The sequence below is a fragment of the Haemorhous mexicanus genome, chromosome 2, assembly GCF_027477595.1.
Source record: "Haemorhous mexicanus isolate bHaeMex1 chromosome 2, bHaeMex1.pri, whole genome shotgun sequence".
NCBI lineage: Eukaryota > Metazoa > Chordata > Aves > Passeriformes > Fringillidae > Haemorhous > Haemorhous mexicanus.
Window position 1 is genome coordinate 42,505,179 of NC_082342.1, and position 18,312 is coordinate 42,523,490.

Here is an 18,312-nt window from a genome sequence, read left to right on the forward strand (position 1 = left end):
CATGCTCTTGAGGTCCTACATGCTCCACACCAAACTTAGAATGCTGTCTCTAAACATAAAACAAAACAAAGCAAAAGGACTTTAGAGATCTGGCCAGCAAGATAAGTACTCTTGGGAACTTTGCTATTTTCAAACAGACTTGTTTCTGACTTTGCATAGTATGAGAATTATATCATGTTGGCAACAGACTAACAGGAAAGAAGTAGATGGGAAGTTACTTCTCCTTGCTCTGTTTACTTGAAATTTGCTACCAAAAATAACTTTTAGAAATGTTTCTTCATGCAAAGCTATTTCTTTTACAAGGTCAGCAAACTATCTCGATGGTTATGTAACAGTCATACATATAATTTGATATGTTTCCCTAGTGCAGCACTGCCTAGCAGGTGAATGGCTATTACAAAAAATGTTGGGGGTTTTTTTCTGTTCTATTCAAATGAACTGAATACTGCAAGGGAAAAACTGAACACATCAAAATGTTGCTTACATTTTTTTTCATTTAAAATTACTGTATTTTAACAGATGAAGGAAAAGAATTATTGGTCTGTTTAGGTTTCAGAGTCACAGGACAGTTAAGGTTGGGAGTATCCTCTGGAGGTCATCTGGTCCAACACTGTTGCCCAAGCAGGGACACCTGGAGCCAGTTGCCCAGGATTGTGACTGGGTAGCTTTTGAGTATCACCATGGATGGAGACTTTACCAGCAGCTAGGGAACTTGTTCCACTGCACAGTCATCCACACATAGAAAAAGCATTCCAAAGTACAACATCTCAGCATTTAGGATAGTCTCATTTTAGCCCCGGTGTTGTATTTGAACAGGAACAGCTACCCACAGTGGGGGCTGCTGCTGCACAGAAAGCACAACCATACACTGTGGGGTTCAAGCAGCACCTAGTGGCTAATCTTAGGTAGGCAGCCATCCTATTTAGCTCTACTTTCCCTTAATATATTTAACATCAGGAAGTAAGGGGAGAGATGCATTCCATCAGTTTTGATAAAGATGATCCAAAACTGTGCTTGCTTTAAGAAAATCTTTACATATCACTACCTTTAGAGCCAACTAAAAGAAAAAAAACCCACTGTGCTAATCACACCTTAAAAACTGGAGCATATTTATCACTGGAGAAAGACTGAAGTATCTTCAGTCAAGGAATGAAGAAATAATTTTCAAATGCATCTTGCAAAGCACTTTATTTTCTATGCAAAAGAGCACCATGCCATTCCAGTAAGAGGAGATATCAAGTGCTCGCTCCACTTCTGCAGATAAGATACTTGGAGGCCCTGTGCACATGATCTTGTGCACAGTGATCATGAAACGTACCTCAGGGATGGGGAAGGTCATGGAGCAGATCACCATGTGTGCATCATGTGGCACATGCAGGAAACCAGGGGATCAGGCCCAACAAGCATGGATTTAGGAAAGGCAGGCCCTGCTTGACCAACCTGATCTCCGTATATTCTGACCCACTCAGTGGATAAGGGAAAGGCTGTGGATATTGTCTGTCTGGACTTTAGTAAAGCCTTTGACACCATTTCCCACAGCATTCTCCTGGACAAGCTGCTTGCTCATGGCTTGGACAGGTGCTGCTCACTGGATAAAAAACCAGCTGGATGGCCAAGTTCAGAGAGAGGTGATGAACACAGTTACATCCAGCTGGCAGCCGGTCACTAGGGGGGCTCCCCAGGGATCAGTACTGGGGCCACTGCTGTTGAATTCAAATTCCACACTCCTGTCTTTATCAGTGATTTGGGGAAAGGGATTGAGTGCCCTTAGCCAGCTTGCAGGTGACACTGAGTGTGACTGTTGATCTGCTGGAGGGCAGAAAGAGTTCGCAGAGGGAGCTGAACAGAGTGGATTGATGGGTTGAGGCCAATTATAAAAGGTTCAGCAAGGCCAGGTGCTGGGTCCTGCACTTGGATCACAGCTGAAAAAACCTGGGAGTGCTGGACAACAGCAGATGAACATGAGCCAGCAGTGCCCAGGTGGCCAAGAAGGCCAATGACATCCTGGCCTGGATCAGCACTGGTGTGGCCAGCAGGAGCAGGGCAGTGACTGTCTCCCTGTACTCAGCACTGGTGAGGCCCCACCTTGAATCCTGTGTCCTTCACTGCAATAACATTGAGGGGCTGGAGTGTGTCCAGAGAAGGGAAATGGAGCTGGGGAAGGGTCTGGAGCACAAAGCTGATGAGGGCTGGCTGTAGAAGGCTGGGGGTGTTTAGCCTGGAGAGGAGGACTTGCAGGGAAATACTGCTCTCTAGAACCGCCTTAAAGGAGGTTATAGTGAGGTGAGAGTCAGTCTCTTCTCCCAGATAAAAAGTGATAGGACAAAAGAAAATAGCCTTCAATTCCACTGGGGAGGTTTATATTGGTTATTAAGAAACATTTCCTCATGGAAATGGTTGTCAAGCATTGGAATAGACTACCCAGGCAAATGGTGGAATCACCATCCCTGAAAGTGTTCAGAAAATGTGTAGATTTTGTACTTAGGGACATGGATTGGAGTGGACTTGGCTGGGTTAATGGCTGGATCTCCATGATCTTTTGTAACCTAAACTTCATTATTATGTGATAAAGGCTCTTTGCCTAGAGTAACTTTATTGAAAGCTGCATCCTGTCAGGTATGTGACCAGCAAGCAAATCCTCGTAGATCTTGAAGGAATTATTGAAATTACTGTTCCTGGTTGCGTTTTGTAACATGCACTGCAACTACAGCACTGCAACAGGTTGTATGAGCATTACTAGACTGCTTCAGGGGAGTCAGCTTGAATTAATTGTTTGCCATTCAGCAATGGTTTAAGTTATTCCAGCAAATACAGCTATACAGCTCTTCCCCTTTTTGGAAGGTTGTAAAAGGTTTCCCAAGGAACATCTATAAATAAAGCTAAAGACTTGAGTTGATGCACCTGATAAAGGACAAATTGTGAGTGTGCTACACCTTTTACTGAAATAAAGCAAAACACACTTATCTGTTGATTCAAATAAAGGAAAACATCTTACAACTTTTCAACACCCAATTCAAAACACATTGCTCTAAGGTACTGAAACAGTGGGAGAGGCTTTACAACAGGAGGTAAAAATCAATTTGGGAAAAATCAATTTGCAAATTCTGATACCCACAGAAGCCATAGGAGGAATACATCACATTCCTCTGACCCAACCTGTAGTAAGATTGCCTGGGTCTAAACTCTCACCTATTTGTTAGTCCAATCTATTTTTGTTTGCCCACAAGCCTTCTGCAGTCAAAAGAAGACCCTTATAAAAGCAGTCTTCTGCTTCCACCTCCAGTACTGACCTTTTGTATGCACAGGTGATGCGGGTTTAACTTTAACCTTCAGTATTTCACAGAAGCTGGAAGGCCAGTTTTACAACTGATAATTAAAAATGAATGTACTTACCAAGTACTCCAAAGTTAGAAACCCTTAGCAGAAGGAAAATGGATACTTCACAAACAAATATCTACTGTCCCCTGGCTTGTCTAGCACATCAGCATCCATGGCACTTAAACCTCCTCCAGTCAAAATGCAAAATTACCTTTTCCCATGAGGAGATATACTGAAGAGAAATTGCCAGGAGCAACAAGGTCAGTTAGAACAGTGCCAGTGTACTACAATGAACATTTCCAAAGGCAAACAGACAAATCCAGACTTGTTTTCAGTTTAGGTTAAAGCAAGGGAAAATGTCAATGATTCATGTGCTGCTGAGTGGCATACCTTCAAGGACAATTTCTGTCTGATGTGTAAGAATAGAGAGACAGTCACTTGTAGAGTGAAACTTGCACCATTACCCAGCAGGGTTATGGTATGCAGTGGTCTGTTGCAGTTTTACCTGGTTTTTTCAACTTACACAGTGATGACTAACTGCTTAAGTGGTGGATGTTACATCTTCGTATTTCAATTTAATCAAGTGGTTCATTCTGTTCATTTCTAAAACCAGGGCTCTAGTATTGCTAAAAACAAACCCCAACAAAACCAAAAATGTCCCATAAGCAATGCTGCATTTCACAGATAGAGAAAATATGTATCTCTTAAAAAAACCCAGCTGTGTGATTCACTACATTCCATAAACAAGTAACATGGTATCTCAGAGGTCTCCCTTCCCCATTAGCCCTGACACCTCTATTACTCTCCTCCTTTATCCAGGAGCACCACAAACCTTTCTTTTCACCTCAATAATTCCCCTGTCCAATATCCCCTACTTCTTCTGTGAGATTCAACAGAAGTAATTTCTGTACCTCAGTAGTATCAGTGACTCTTCCACTAGGAAAGCTAAAGCAATTGCACATAATATATCCAAAAATGTATATTCTATTGTAGTACCAATATTTTAGTAATCATTGGAATGAATAAAAATGACATGAAAAGTTTTTACTCCATTTCAAAAGCTATAGTTTATAATCATAAATATCAGTGTTTTCATAAAAATCAGTGTGGATCCTCAACTTTTGAAGGGACTAAAGACCATAAAGAACTGCCTGAATGCCTATACACAGGTTATATCAGTTTAAATCTTCTTTAAGGAAATTTGCTTCAAATGATGCAAATATCTTTTCAGGAGTCAATTGGTTACATGGCCAGTTACACACATTTTTCATGTCACATGGAAGCCACATCTAAAGTAAGTACACACCTAATTTTGACTAGCTCTCAGCTTTAAAAATAAATGGCATCAAAGCTGCTGTTGCAAGTTTGCATTAGAATGAGTCTAAGAGCAATTCAGCATTAGAATAGCATATTGTTCATTAATATACCTGACACAAAGTATCAACAGTTTTGAGATGCCCTGAAACTCAAAGATTCTCCCCTTCTCAGTAATTGCCTTGACCAGACAGATTGAGAATCTTACTCTCTTGTTGGACTTCGGTTTTTTGGGGGGTTCTTTTTTGGCTTTTGTTGTTTTGGTTTGGTTTTGAACTTTAATTCTTGAATGAGAAGTATTCTTCTAGATAGGAGAAGGACGAAGATTGATTGCTGAGAAAAATAAAAAATGAGATTTACAATCTGCAGCCCCAGGGCTCTAAACACAAGGAGCCACTGAGACTGGCAGCCAGCAGGATGCTGCTGTGGGCACCTAACTCCTCCTGACACAAGAAAGGGAACAAAGATATTATCCATGTCACTTTGTGTGTTTTTCTTCTCGACAGAAAAATATTTCTATTTATTATAATTTTGTGGTAGAAAACAAAAATATTTTCATGACACAAAGTAATCTGTAGCTCTAGTTTGTTACAATCTGCAGACAGCCCAAGGGGTCTAATCTTAACAGAAACTGAAATATTAAATTCTGCCCATTTTCTGGCCACAGACTTTTAGTGAGTGATGTAGCACGAAAGATTAACACAAAATATGGATTTTTGAATAATTTTTAAAGGACAGATGAATGTTTTGACAAGATTTTATTGTGAAACATTGGATTTAGAAAAGGTACAAAATGTCAACGGTCAGATGTGTGCCAGTACAGGATTTCAATTCTCTATACATGTGGACAGCTGAACAGCTTCACTGCAGAACGTGGATTTGGACAAACTATCTAAAAGGGGGCTGCAATATTCACAGGCTTAAAATACATAAATACCTTGAGCCAAAATGGCCATTACTGGTCAATGCTAATCAACATCTGGAAACAGGCTAAACAGCACAATACAGTACAACAATCTCCTGGCAGATCCACGTTTAAAGAACATCAGTTTATTATGTCAATAATCTACAGCTCCAGAACACGATTCTCAGGACTGGCATTCAGTTGGCTAGTTAAGAAATTAATGTTAAAAATCAGATCATGTAAGAAAACCCACAGGGTATTTAATTAGAACTAATTAGAACTAAACACTCTGAAACCTCTAAAAATTCTTCTGACTGGGATTTATGAAGTCAATTACTTCTAATACAGAACTTCTGCTTGTCTCTTTAAAATGTCCCAACTGCAGCTTGAACCAATATCATTAAGTAATCTTAATTCAAACATTTAATTTTGCTATGCATTTCTGTATTTTAAAACTCATTTCACTGAGTATGGGTCACCATCAAAATGGGAAAAAATGACCTAAATATTAATTCTGAATTAATAAAAGTCATAAATTTGTATACTAAAAAAATTAATAACAACCCCAAAGATAGCAGCATTCTCTACCCTAGTTTAATATGTTTAAAGAGGAGCTTTCATAAATTTACAAAGTTGGTTTTAGGGTATAAAAATACACATATACTATATGAAGCAAGATAGCTTAAATTTTTTGTATTTTTCAGTAGTCTGTTGCTGCTGGAATTTATTTGAACTATTGAGAAAGTGTTCATAGTTCAGCACCTGGTTGAACAGCCAAGGGTCTATAGACTTTTGTTCTTCAATTAAAAATGTGTAGCTGTTTCTACACAATTAAGCTTGCAGAAATATCAACAGCTACCCTGTTACCAGTCAGTATACAGAGCTGACTTAAACCTTTACCCATGTAAGTCTACTTCCTTTTATGCTGATTCATAACTTACCTTCCTGAACAGATACCTTGGGGTATACTAAAAGATTGTTTAAAAGAAATTTCTGAATATGACTCATGTCCATTAGGAGCAGAGCTAACCTTAAACTGATGTAATTTAGAATGAAAATCCATTCAAAACATTAAAACCCACCCTATGACACCACATCCATTCCCTTAATAATTTCAAGACCATTAGTTTTGGATACTCTTTTCTCAGTGTGCATCTTCAGTGGGGGATGTGAATCTTGCGATTCATTAAGAAGAATCACCATAAGTTACAACCAAGTACGTTAACTCAGACAATGGGGAATGAATGCAATTAAACTTTGACTGTGTATCGCTAGCTAAGGATGTAACATTGGAATACAATGTCTGCTATGGAATTAAAATTAGTGCTGTGCCAAATGGGAAAAATGTATAAACAAACCACGAAACTCCGGTGTGGCAAAAAAAATTTTGTGTTTTGTTCAGGCAGTGTTTGGCATAAGCAGCACTAATAAAATTCTACACCTCACAGACACAAGCTACAAGGGTTATCTAAAGCCAATACTCACTGTCCATCAATCAGCTAGCCAGCTCTTAATGCTGCCTCGAGCACTGCACTAGCCACTTTGATCTTTGTTTCAGATTCCTCTGTACACACATTTATATTTACATAAAACATTTATTAAACATGATTTTTAAAACATAAAAACCTTATGTACAAAATACCAACATTCCTATAAATAAACAGTTGGAGAAAGGCACTTGCAAGAAAAGTCTACAGTAAATCTTACAAAAACCACACTGCCTCTGTTACTGTACAATAGATAATCTTTCAGTCAGTCCCTATCACAAGAATGTAAAACACTAATTACTTGTTATAACTAAGAATATAACCGTTACAGTCGTATTTACACATACATATATGCCTCTTTTTAGTTCCACTTGAGAGCACCATGATTTCCATTCCAAATTTATATTCTCATACAAAGTAAAAGAACAGTTGCCAGAAACCAGTGTTCAGTGTCACTGCAGATCCAGGAACGTTTGGCTGACATCATTGTAGTTTAAAAGACTCGGTTGTTACTTTGTAAAAAGTACACCTAGTTTGTTATTGCATGTTGTCCTTTCAGAGAGAGCACTGCTATGTTCTCTATGCAATTGTTTAATACTATTGCTGGCAAAAGGTTTCCAATATCAAAAAAATAAAAACATTCTTCAAGCCAGTTGAAGTATTTCATCTGAACAGTAACTAAAAAATGCTGCATATTAATTATAAAAACATGTAGGAAACATGCCAACTAATCTGGTGTGCAAAAATATTTTTTCCACTACACAGGATTTTAAGGGCTTCACAGAATTACTCAAATGTACATTGAGTAGCAAACCCCACAAAGAACCAGTTCCTCAAGGAGATGTGAGGATACTCCCACTTTTATCAAACTTTTTACCCTTTGACAATGCTGCGACCTGTTTGAGCAGTTCTCTGTTTTTGGCCTGCAACACAGATTAAAAGAGTATGAGTTACTGAAATAGTAGTGTCATGCACTTTGCATTTATGAACAATTTATCAAAATGCACATGGTAAGAACATTCAGAGAAGGTAATGATCACTTTTCAAAGAACTGTGTATGTTTCTTGATATGCATATTTTCTCTTCAACCAAGAAAGTAATCACAGTCCCCATATTGCAATATTTAGTATATCCACTATTGCATTGAGTGTTTGCTCAGTCTGTGATTTGTAAGGCAACTAATTCAGGCTTTCCTCCTGATAAAGCATACTTTAATAAGAGACATCTAGCTGCCAATGTGTTAATGCTGAGGGCTTAAATCAGATCCATAGCCCAATGATAACTGATAAATTGTCAGAGAACAGACACAAAAAATAAACTTTGAGAAAGCACGTGAGGTAAGGCTTTACCTTTGAAAGTTCAAAGTGTGAGTTTAACTCATATGGAGACTGTTGACTCCAGACCTGCTGTACAATGCAACCAAAGTTAAGCACAGCAATGACCACTCATGAACTTGGTGCTACTGTATTGGAGCGAACAATCCTGAGTGAACATGCTGAACAGCCTGAATATATTGATTCCATCTGAAGTATTTCCCAAGCACTGATAAGCAATTACGCACCTGCAACTGTTCCACAGTTTCCTTGTGAGCTTTCTCCATACTGTTCATCTTTGTCCTCAAGTTAGACTCTTGGTACTGGAAATCAGCCTTCAATTCTGTCAACTGAAAAACACAGAACCTATGAAAATTCCCTGAACTGCTACAGGATACATCTTCTAGTCAATATATGAAATCTTTAGTGAAGGCTCAGGAATCTCAGGAAATGCTGTATTTATTTACTCTTGTAGTACTGACAGCTCAGCACTTGAGAAGCAGTTCAAAAAATCTGTATACCTCTTTTATATGCAGAAAGCAACTGTAGTCATATAACCATACTATTGGCACAGAATTTTGCATAAAATAGGCTAAACCTCAACAAAAAAACATTCAAATACAAGACTGGTAATTTACAGTTTGCTCTTCTTTCAGCTGTGAGAAGCTTACCACAATCTTCAGTTACATCTCTCAGTTATATAGTGTGGTAACACCCAAAAAATCTTTCCTACAAAGACAATAAAAAGGATGTTTTTGTGTCCTTGTGTGCTACATTTTGTCCTAAGCAGAAGGAAAAATATATACAATATATACATTCTAGATTTATTAAGAAATGAAGCCTCTTTGCTAGCAAAGATGCCTGCCAAAACAAACCAAAGCATACTCTCCTAAGTGACTACCAAGACTGCTATTGCCAACCTTAGTATGTGTTAAATCACACGTAGTGAAACAGATATTGTTCAAAAGAACAGTCAATCAAATGGCCAAGTGCAGGTATGTTGCTATGATGGTACATAACTCCCTGAACACACACTGCTGCTCAAGGCATGCACTTATGGCTGTGGTAGCCTACAGAGCATCCGGTGCAAACTCACATAGCTCACACTAAATATAAAGAAAACTAGTGGTAAACACAGTGAAGTATGCAACTAGGTGAGCAAACTACCTGTGAACATTCAGCAAACTGTGGTCCTGCCCTAATAATGAAGTCTCAGGGCCCCATGGTAATGTTGTGGTTTCTCATTACCTTTTTGTGCAGAAAGACAAACAAGGCTAACAATAAGAAAAAAATGCAAACAATAAGCATTGATAATGACACGGCTGATACCTTGACTCATATCAGAAAGTGATGAATAAGTATTATCTGTAAAGCTGGTGTACTGAGCTGTTTTTGTTGCCATGCTAAATTCAGAGGTTTTACTTTTGGAGCATTCAAAACTGTTCAAATGCTGTCCCTTCACAAATCTTGAGACACAACCTTAACAGCAATCTCAGTATGGCTCAGGCTTTTCACCCAGTACATCTCACAGTGAAAAAAAAATCTGCAGTATGTTCATTTGTTGTAATTTTTCAGCAATGCAAACACTGTCTTTTGTCCTCCCTGCAGCAGCTGAAAAAGTAAGTGACATTCTGAAAGTGAGGACTTCATGCCTGAAGGAGACCAAGTTCGAAGAACTCAAGTCAAATAGTTTTAGCAGTGGGGATATTAAATTCAATAGATGCTCTCCCTATGGAAACAGCACAACACGAGTCACTGCAGTGGTTATGCAGAAGTAGGTGACATTTTCTTACCTACCACTTTTGTTAGCTTTGCCCAGTAGATTGAGAATAAAAAGAGATAAGTGAATTTCCCACTAACTCATGATCTTCTCCTAGCTTTATAAGAGGGCCTAATGTCTGTCCTTTGAAGAAAATACCTAAAGAGAATCCATGACAGACTTTCACATTAAACACTTAAAGGCTTGAAATAGCAAGCACTTCCAACACCAGGTATATTTTAACAGTGACATAAACAAAAATAGGCTCAATATCCTTTACAAAACACAACTATGTGTAGAAATGAAGATACTGATCTATGGTTTAAAAGTGTAAGCATTTTCCTTTCAGTATGAATGAGTCTTTCTTAACCATCAATGTTTGGTAAGCCACCATGCATTCACAATCAAAATTTTACTTGAAAATATAATACATTTGTTTGGAATACAATTCCTTAACCTACTCAATCCTGAACAGACATTCTAGAGCCACTGTTACAGTGTCCTAAAAGCATCTAGTTATTCAGATGGCAGAGAAATAAAGCAAATGCAAATCAAAGTGTGTATTTGTTGTTATTTCCCTTTTCTTGTTAGTCATTAGTTTGTCTGAAGAGTGAATCTTCTATAAGAGTTTTGCCGCAGCCACTTGGGCCTGTTGATTCCAATTAACTTTTGTTGACTGACAGCCACTGAATCCAAGCTTTACTTCTAGTCTCTGACTACCCACAAAGACTTGACAACTCATAGTACACATACTTATCAATACTATAAAAACAAACCACTTAATTTTCATACACTGCAAATGGAAATTTGGACATCAACTCAATATGGCTAGTGTTGCTTTAGTTTAGAAGTAAGTAAAAACTATGCTAAACTCAGAATGGTTCCTACTCTTTGCCATGACTCAGTTTAGAGCATATTAAACATGCTCAAACTGTCTGGCACTTTATCCATGACCTGTGGCACAAAGCCTGAGTAACAGGCTAACTTCTTCATGGCTGAAGTGAGGTAAGATTAATTATTCTTTGACTTAGGAGACAAAATATATTCATGATACAAGAATGCAAAAGTTTTCCTTTAGATGTTAAGATCTGATTAGCTGCTATACAAAACAGTTGTATCTGACTGTTGTTGTATCTTATTGTTTTGACATTTCTAGGAGACGACAAAGCAGAAAACAAAATTATAAAGTTCTTATTAAGCAGGTGTAATTTTTTACCTTTTTATCTTTCTCTAAAATAGTCTGGTCTCTTTGCTGCAGAAGACGTTTAAGTGACATTACTTCTTCTTTCAGCTGACTTATGAGGACAAAGTTGTCAGTTCCTCCACTGTCTGCAGACTGATTTATAGAGCTACTAAAAGTGAAAACCAATAGTTACTTACAGCATCAAAAGAAAAAAGAAAAACACTTTTTAAAAACTTTCAAATTTGATAATTAATAATTCCATAAACATCCTTAAGGACTAATGCAAAAAAAGTATGTACCTGACAGAAATGGATGCAACTGGCAAATTACCTTACTAATGGCACACATTACATACACCTGCAGAAATATAATTCAGTATTAGCTTTGAGGGGGACAAATACCTTTTGACTGAAGCAGCCACTTTTAACTTTTATTCTGACCATCTGGCCAGAGACAGAATAAAGATTCAGTCTCCCACATTAAGGTTCAAAAGAATTCTCTAGATACTGGGTCAGCTTAAAGCAGCAGGTTCTACCCTGCATCTAACTGACAGAACAGTTTCCCAATGTGAGGGAACACCATTGGGTTGATAACTGTTACCTTGTGCATAATCTTTGTTTAATTTTGCCCCAAACAGCTTAAAAGCAGGAAAATAACTGCTAGTTTTCTGCTAATAAAGTAACTTAATTGACTGACAGCACTCAGATGCCACCCAATAATCCATCTGGCAGGACACAAGTTTCACACCCTCATTCTTCAGACACACAAAGAAAGGCAACTGGCCACAAATCAGTGCTCTCTTTGGTTGAAATGGCTCAGCTTTACAAAAATGTAACTTTACCTATCTCCATTTGATGGCTTGGATTCCAGTTTGGGTTTTTTCTTTGGAGTTTCATTCTGAATAGCTGCAGAGGATTTATGGCTGAAATCAAACAAAATGTAAACCTAAAGCCTCATACTATGCAACTCTCTAGTATCACCATTTGGTACATGTAAAAAAACTAACTCATGCTCCTAGGTGGAATGCTAGAGACTAGCCAGAAATGTAAGAAAAAAGAAATTCTTTAAATGAAAACTGCAAGACAAATGAAAAGAAAATTAATACATAATATCATATTTACCTCTGTTTCCATAGTCCCTGATCTTGTTCTGGACTCAGATTGCTGATTCTGAAATATGTGAAATGTACTTGGTAACTGATCAAAGACGCCATTATTTGTAAGTTTATGTGAATGGTATCTGTACTTGAGAAAAATCCTTCCCCCCTTCTTTCTTCCTAATATGGTGAGCATTTATGAATTTTCAGTTGGACACTGGAGTTCCTGACTATGCTTTAGTAGGTCAGGATGCTATAAAGTTTCTTCTTGGCTAAATATCTACACTATTACAAGTCACAAGGGGTAGACCTCAAGACTGATGGCTAAATGTTTTTGCTGATACCTCCCAATTTTTGTGAATTTTGTCTTGCTAATCTTGTACTCAGCAAGCTGGTCTAAAGCAGTTCTTCTGGGATTCCCATACTGCCATATGAATACTGCCTGAAATGGTGCTCATTTGGTGCCAGAAGAGTAAAGTTAAGTTCTGGATCCCTGAAAATAACTGCTTCTCAGGTGTCACTGATTGCTTTCAATAGTTTCAAAAGGAACTAATAATGAACACTGATATAACAATGGTAGAATGAAGAAGATTGCACTGAGTGAAATAGCTCCAATAATCTGTATTTCTACCTCATTGTCTCTATTGTCTAATCTTAACAATAACTGAAATGGACAGGGAAAAGGAGTCATATTAATTGGACCAGAAGCAATGGACCTGTGGCAGTCGACAGAAAAAAGGTGGGAAACCAGGAGCATTGTCATGTGTATTGATATGAGTACTGCTGTAACTCTTGAGTATATCAGAAGCTCTGTCCTGTAGTAAAGAGTTTATTTTTTTTATTTAATCCCTACTGTACCTGTGCCAAATGCATTAAATTAGATTTAACTTTCTGTAATTCAATTTTCAGCAGAGATTTGAAAGAAAAGGAACAGTACAGTAACTCAATGCATAGACGAGAAAAATTTTTTTCTTCAAATTCCTAAAATGCCAAATATTTTTGATTTTTTAAAGTGAAAGTATGGGCCTTTCTCTTTTACTCATTACCAATATAATTTCATCTTATTTTGCTTCTATCTTTAAGTCACACTTACATAGGCAAGTTTCAGACAAGATGAAAAATTATAAGCTTTCCTTCTAAGCTTCACTAGACTTGTGAAGCTTAGAAGGAAAGTGTCTATGTGTCTGGGATCAGGGTCATTACCATTGCAGACATTGTATTTACTATCAAACACAAAAAGTAAGTAGTTCTTAAGTTATGCTGCCACAAATCTATCAATGAAAATAAAACTCATGACTACTATTATAGCAGCACAAAATCCAAAATGAATTCTGGAGTTTATGACTAAATAAATTTGTTATGTACATTAAGGTTGGTTTATGCCATGGCCAGAGATGATGTGTTGAGAAAAGCTGCAGAAAATGGGACAAAACTATGTGAAATGTTATTAGAGTGACAGTAACTGAAGCGACAGTCTTATGTCCCTATGTCTGTATCACAGCCACTCCCAAACTGCCCACTCCAGCAAGACTTGGTTATAAAAGCTAGGAAAGAAGTACAAACTGGTCCTAGACTGAAGGCAATCCTACACTGTTGTTTCTGCTTCTCCTCTTGATTTTGAGTTTTTGTACACAAATAAGTCAGGGTGAAGCAAGTCAGGATGAGGATTCTCACTGCTAATACACAACTCTGGCAAATGCAGGTACCACACAGCAGTTGCTGCATAGAAACCCAAATAAAAGTTTGCCCTCAAGTAACTCGTTTCTGTAGCCATTCCATGAGCCCTTTTCCTAAACCTGTTACCGATTCTAATGTCAACCAGTTTAACAATCATCAGGAATTCCTTTTTTTTAATGAACCACCTTCATTCAAACTCTAAGAATCCAAGGATTTTGAAAGACCATGAAGAACAATGTTCTGCTACTGCTTTTGAGACCATGTTTTAAGTAGTTTTTCTCACTATCTCAGTACAAACAGAACACAGAAGACGAAGAGCAACCAACAACTATTTCAATTTTTGAAATACTTACTTATGATGACTGCTGCTGTGACGATGATGATGGTGGTGATGGTGGTGGTGTTTTGAATGATGCTGGTCTTTCTCAGTAAGAGAGGAGGATGAGGAGTTAGAATGTGAAGATCCCAGGCTCTTCCTCTGTTCTTTTGTCTTCTGTAGCACTCTCTTGTAGGACAGCGTGCAGAGCCAACACAATAACTTTCCATCAACCTTTTGAGAAATAATTCAGGTTTTATTTCCAAGTATATTGCACTAGAGAGATGCACGCAATATTTGCAAAGAGATTTTGTTTCACTTCATCCATTATCTTTGGAAAAACAGACATCTTTGGTATGAAGCATCACTACTGTATCTCCAATATACGTAAGTTTCTTTTAGTAAAGTGAATCTTATTCCACTTGTCATTTAAAGTTATGCTACAGAGTGTCCTAGCGATTTTTGGACCTGCTCTACATTGCAGAAAAAACAATAACTTTTTAAAAGGACGAGTCTTTTTTACAACGTGTTACTTGTACCAAGTAAATTCTTCTGTAAAAACGGCATTATTCTTGGGTTCAGTCAAGAGGCTTTTGAGGTCATTTTCTCAGCACCTTCAGGAATGAGAAAGTGGCACTCACCAAAGCTATTTAACAAAACAGAACACAAAGGGCTGCTCAGAGCAGTCTACCTCTCTGGTAAGCAAGGCAGGCAAATAAGAAGAGGTAAAGTGACAGATTCAAGTTATGAACATACATGAGATCCAAAGGATAGGAAAATAAAAGTAAAATAAATATCAAAACATGAGAAACTGTTGAGCTGGTTAACTTTTGTTCCCCAGCTACAATTGTCTGCTAACACTTATGCCTATTTTTAGAAAGAGTGATTTAATTAAAAGTTAGCTCAGTAGATAAAATAACAACTGCAAGTTACAAAATTTAATTCAAATATTGAAAAGCACAGATCAGTTACTTTAATCCAGCACCAGAGAACTTAAGATACATTCCTGTTAATCTTTCTCTTCTGAGAGAGGAACACTACTGTCAGCCTAAGCCATGAGAGATGTGGAACAAAGCCTACCTTCCTTCTTCCCTCCTCTTTTCGATCAAAAGCACATTGCTGTTTGCACTGCTCACAGGTCTGGGGCGGGCCATACTTCTTCTCTGAGTTGGTGCAACGCTGGCATTTTGTGCCAATAAATGCTGCAATAATGTTACAATACTGACAAGGCTTGGGCTGAAAAAAAGTTTGAACTGAAGTCAATACATTTGTATTTGCAGTAATGAACACTGGCATTTCAATTTGCACAATGATGCTTCAAAACTGGAAGGGCTTCAGATAACCCTAAAGAACCTTTTTCCTACCATTTTTATCTTCAGTACCAAAACTTTCCTCCAAAATGACGCTTCTTCAAGGGTTAAAACCAGCCTGGACTTTCCATGAAAACCCAAACACAATAAAAGAAACATACACATCTATCTGGTTATTTACCTCCACACCTACTGCTTTTTATTTTTTTTTAATATGTTGTCATTTTCTCTCAGTTTTACTACACTACTTAAGAAATTACTTACAGAACTTTAAAAGAAGAGTAACCAAGTGATTTTTATTTTAGACTGGAAGTTTCTGATGGCATCCCTCTCCTTTGCACAGCTCAGGGATTCAGTAACTCTACAGTTCCAAGATTAGTAACCTAATCCCTGCAATTCTGCAGGAAACCTAAAACAAACCAAAAAAGCCCCACCACCAAACAAAAGCCAAGTTCAGTCTATTTTATCTGAACTATCAGGTCAGGTTATCAAATTTTATATCATACACTCAACTAGACTAATAGAGTGCTGAAACAGAAAACTGATGTCGGTTTTCATAGGTTAGAAGTGGCTGATTAGCTTCAGCGCAGTTCTGTTTTTTGATGAACTAGTGATAAAATCATTGATGGGTCTGTTCTGCAATTCATTTTGCTGCATTTTAAGCTTTTGAAAGCATTTCTTTGTTCAGTTTACATACACATTCACAAAGTGCCTGACTACATACCAACAGCTATTATGTTTCTCAAGTAAGTTGAATTTCAACTAATATGATTTATGTCAAGTATAGTAAAGTTATGCCTTTTTGTTTCACAACAAGATTATCTTGATACCCCCCAAAACTCCTATCTGCAGGGCAGCTCAGATACAATGTGTGCATTCACAGAATAGAAAAATTCATTTTTCCAACAAAACTGAAGCTAAAATTAAGTATGAGAAAATGCAAAGCAACATGAATGCAGATAATACTCAAAATCTTTTGTACTTATTAGCCCAACATGATTAACATGCATTTTTTAAGACTTACATAATATGAAGTATGTGGTATTACTAGATTTTCACATTTGCCACTCATTAAGAATGAGAGCTAATGGTCTTCCTGCCATGAAGCATGTGCTTATGAGAATATGCAGGGAATAACTCAACCTGCGTGGCATGATATAACACTGCTTTGTTACAAATAGCTATATTGAAATCATTCTTAACTGTTAAGTGATATATAACCCAAAGGGATTTCAATTTGGGAAAAGAAACGGTAACCCACGGAGGAAATCAAGAGATGTCAGGCTTTTCTATCACTTTCTGGATGGCAATCTATAGTGTGGATTTGGTTTTGGGTTTTTTTTTCTCAAAAGAAAATAAGAAGATTAGTTGCAAGAGAACTTTGTTTTTGGTTTGAAGCACAAACAAGCTCAACTTCAGCATAAAGAACCAAGTAACAACTCACCGTTCCAAACTGCTTCACGTTTTGGGCACATTTCTTGCATATTGTGTTGGTTTTGCTAAAGAGATGAGATAAAATGGCACAATATTGAAATGGGTGATAAACATGCACTTTGATATTCTTCCCCATGCAATTACTGGCAGACAGAATCAGAGAAGAGTAGGGTTGGAAGGGACCTGCGGTCCAAACCCCCCGCCAAGGCAGAGTCACCTAGACACAGGAACAGGCGAATCCTGAGTGTCTCCAGAGAGGGAGACCCCATCACCCCCCTGGGCAGCCTGATCCAGTGCTCTGCCACCCTCAGTGTAAATAAGTTCTTTCTCATGGGGAGGTGAAACTTCTCCTGTTTTAGTTTATGGCCACGACTCCTCATCCTGTCGCTGGGCACCACCGCTAAAAGAGCCTGGCACCACCCCCTTGGCACCCGCCTCGGAGATATTGATACGCATTGATGAGATCCCCTCTCAGCCCGCACTTCCCCGGACCAGCCAGGCCCAGCTCCTGCAGCCGCGCTGCCCCGAGCAGACGCTCTCCGTACCTCTCCTGCTGGAACTCGGAGCGGCAGTAGGTGCACTTCACGATGGGGTGGGCGATGCGGCACTCCTGCGGGGGAAGCGCCGCGTTACTGCCCGGCCGAGCCCCGGCCCGCGCTCCGCCCCCGCCCGCCGCCCCGCCAACAGCCCCGGCCGGGGCCGCCCCGCCGCCGCCGCACCTTGCACAGCTGCTGGCCCTGCGAGAGCTCCTCGAACGGGTACCGCTGGTTGCACTTGGTGCAGGCATAAAGCGCCGGGGCGGCCGCCGCGCCCGCCGCCGCCATCCGGCGGGGCGGACACGGGCGGGCCGAGGGAGGGGAATGGGGAGGTGCCGCCGGGGCGAGGGACGGAGCGGCCGCCGGGGCCGCCGAGGAGGAGCCGCCGCCGCCGCCGCCCCCGTCCCGGAGCCGCTCCCGCCGGTGCCGCCCTGGGCCCCGCGCGCCGCCCGCCCGCGTCCCCCTTGTGTCGGCGGCAGCGGCGTCACCCCGCGCGCGCCCCCCGCCCTTCCCTCCCTCCCTCCCTCCGCCCCGGGCCCGGGCTCGCGCTGCGCCCGCGCAGCCAATCGCCGCCCCGCGCCAAACCTGCCTTCGAACGCCGCCGCCCAATCGCCGCCCCCGCCGGCCCCGCCGCCGCCAATCCCGCCGCGGGCGCCCTGCCCTGC

General features: G+C 39.6%; 1 protein-coding gene across 7 annotated transcripts; it reads right to left on the reverse strand.

Annotated features, from left to right (window-relative positions):
- Positions 1-5,375: 5,375 nt before the first annotated feature.
- FAM76B (family with sequence similarity 76 member B) lies at positions 5,376-18,057 on the reverse strand. 7 transcript variants are annotated; one of them, XM_059838582.1, is made up of 10 exons: positions 17,831-18,057; positions 17,657-17,721; positions 17,122-17,176; positions 15,448-15,603; positions 14,405-14,601; positions 12,400-12,447; positions 12,120-12,200; positions 11,312-11,444; positions 8,585-8,686; positions 5,376-7,946 (listed from the first exon to the last, which is right to left on the reverse strand). In XM_059838582.1, exons 1-10 carry the CDS (start codon positions 17,933-17,935, stop codon positions 7,857-7,859), a joined length of 1,032 nt encoding a protein of 343 aa, XP_059694565.1. In that variant the 5' UTR covers positions 17,936-18,057; the 3' UTR covers positions 5,376-7,856. The 7 variants fall into 7 exon arrangements, with proteins under 7 accessions (XP_059694565.1, XP_059694564.1, XP_059694567.1 ...); XM_059838581.1 differs by having other exon boundaries at positions 11,312-11,447; positions 17,831-18,006; XM_059838584.1 differs by lacking the exon at positions 12,400-12,447.
- Positions 18,058-18,312: the final 255 nt, after the last annotated feature.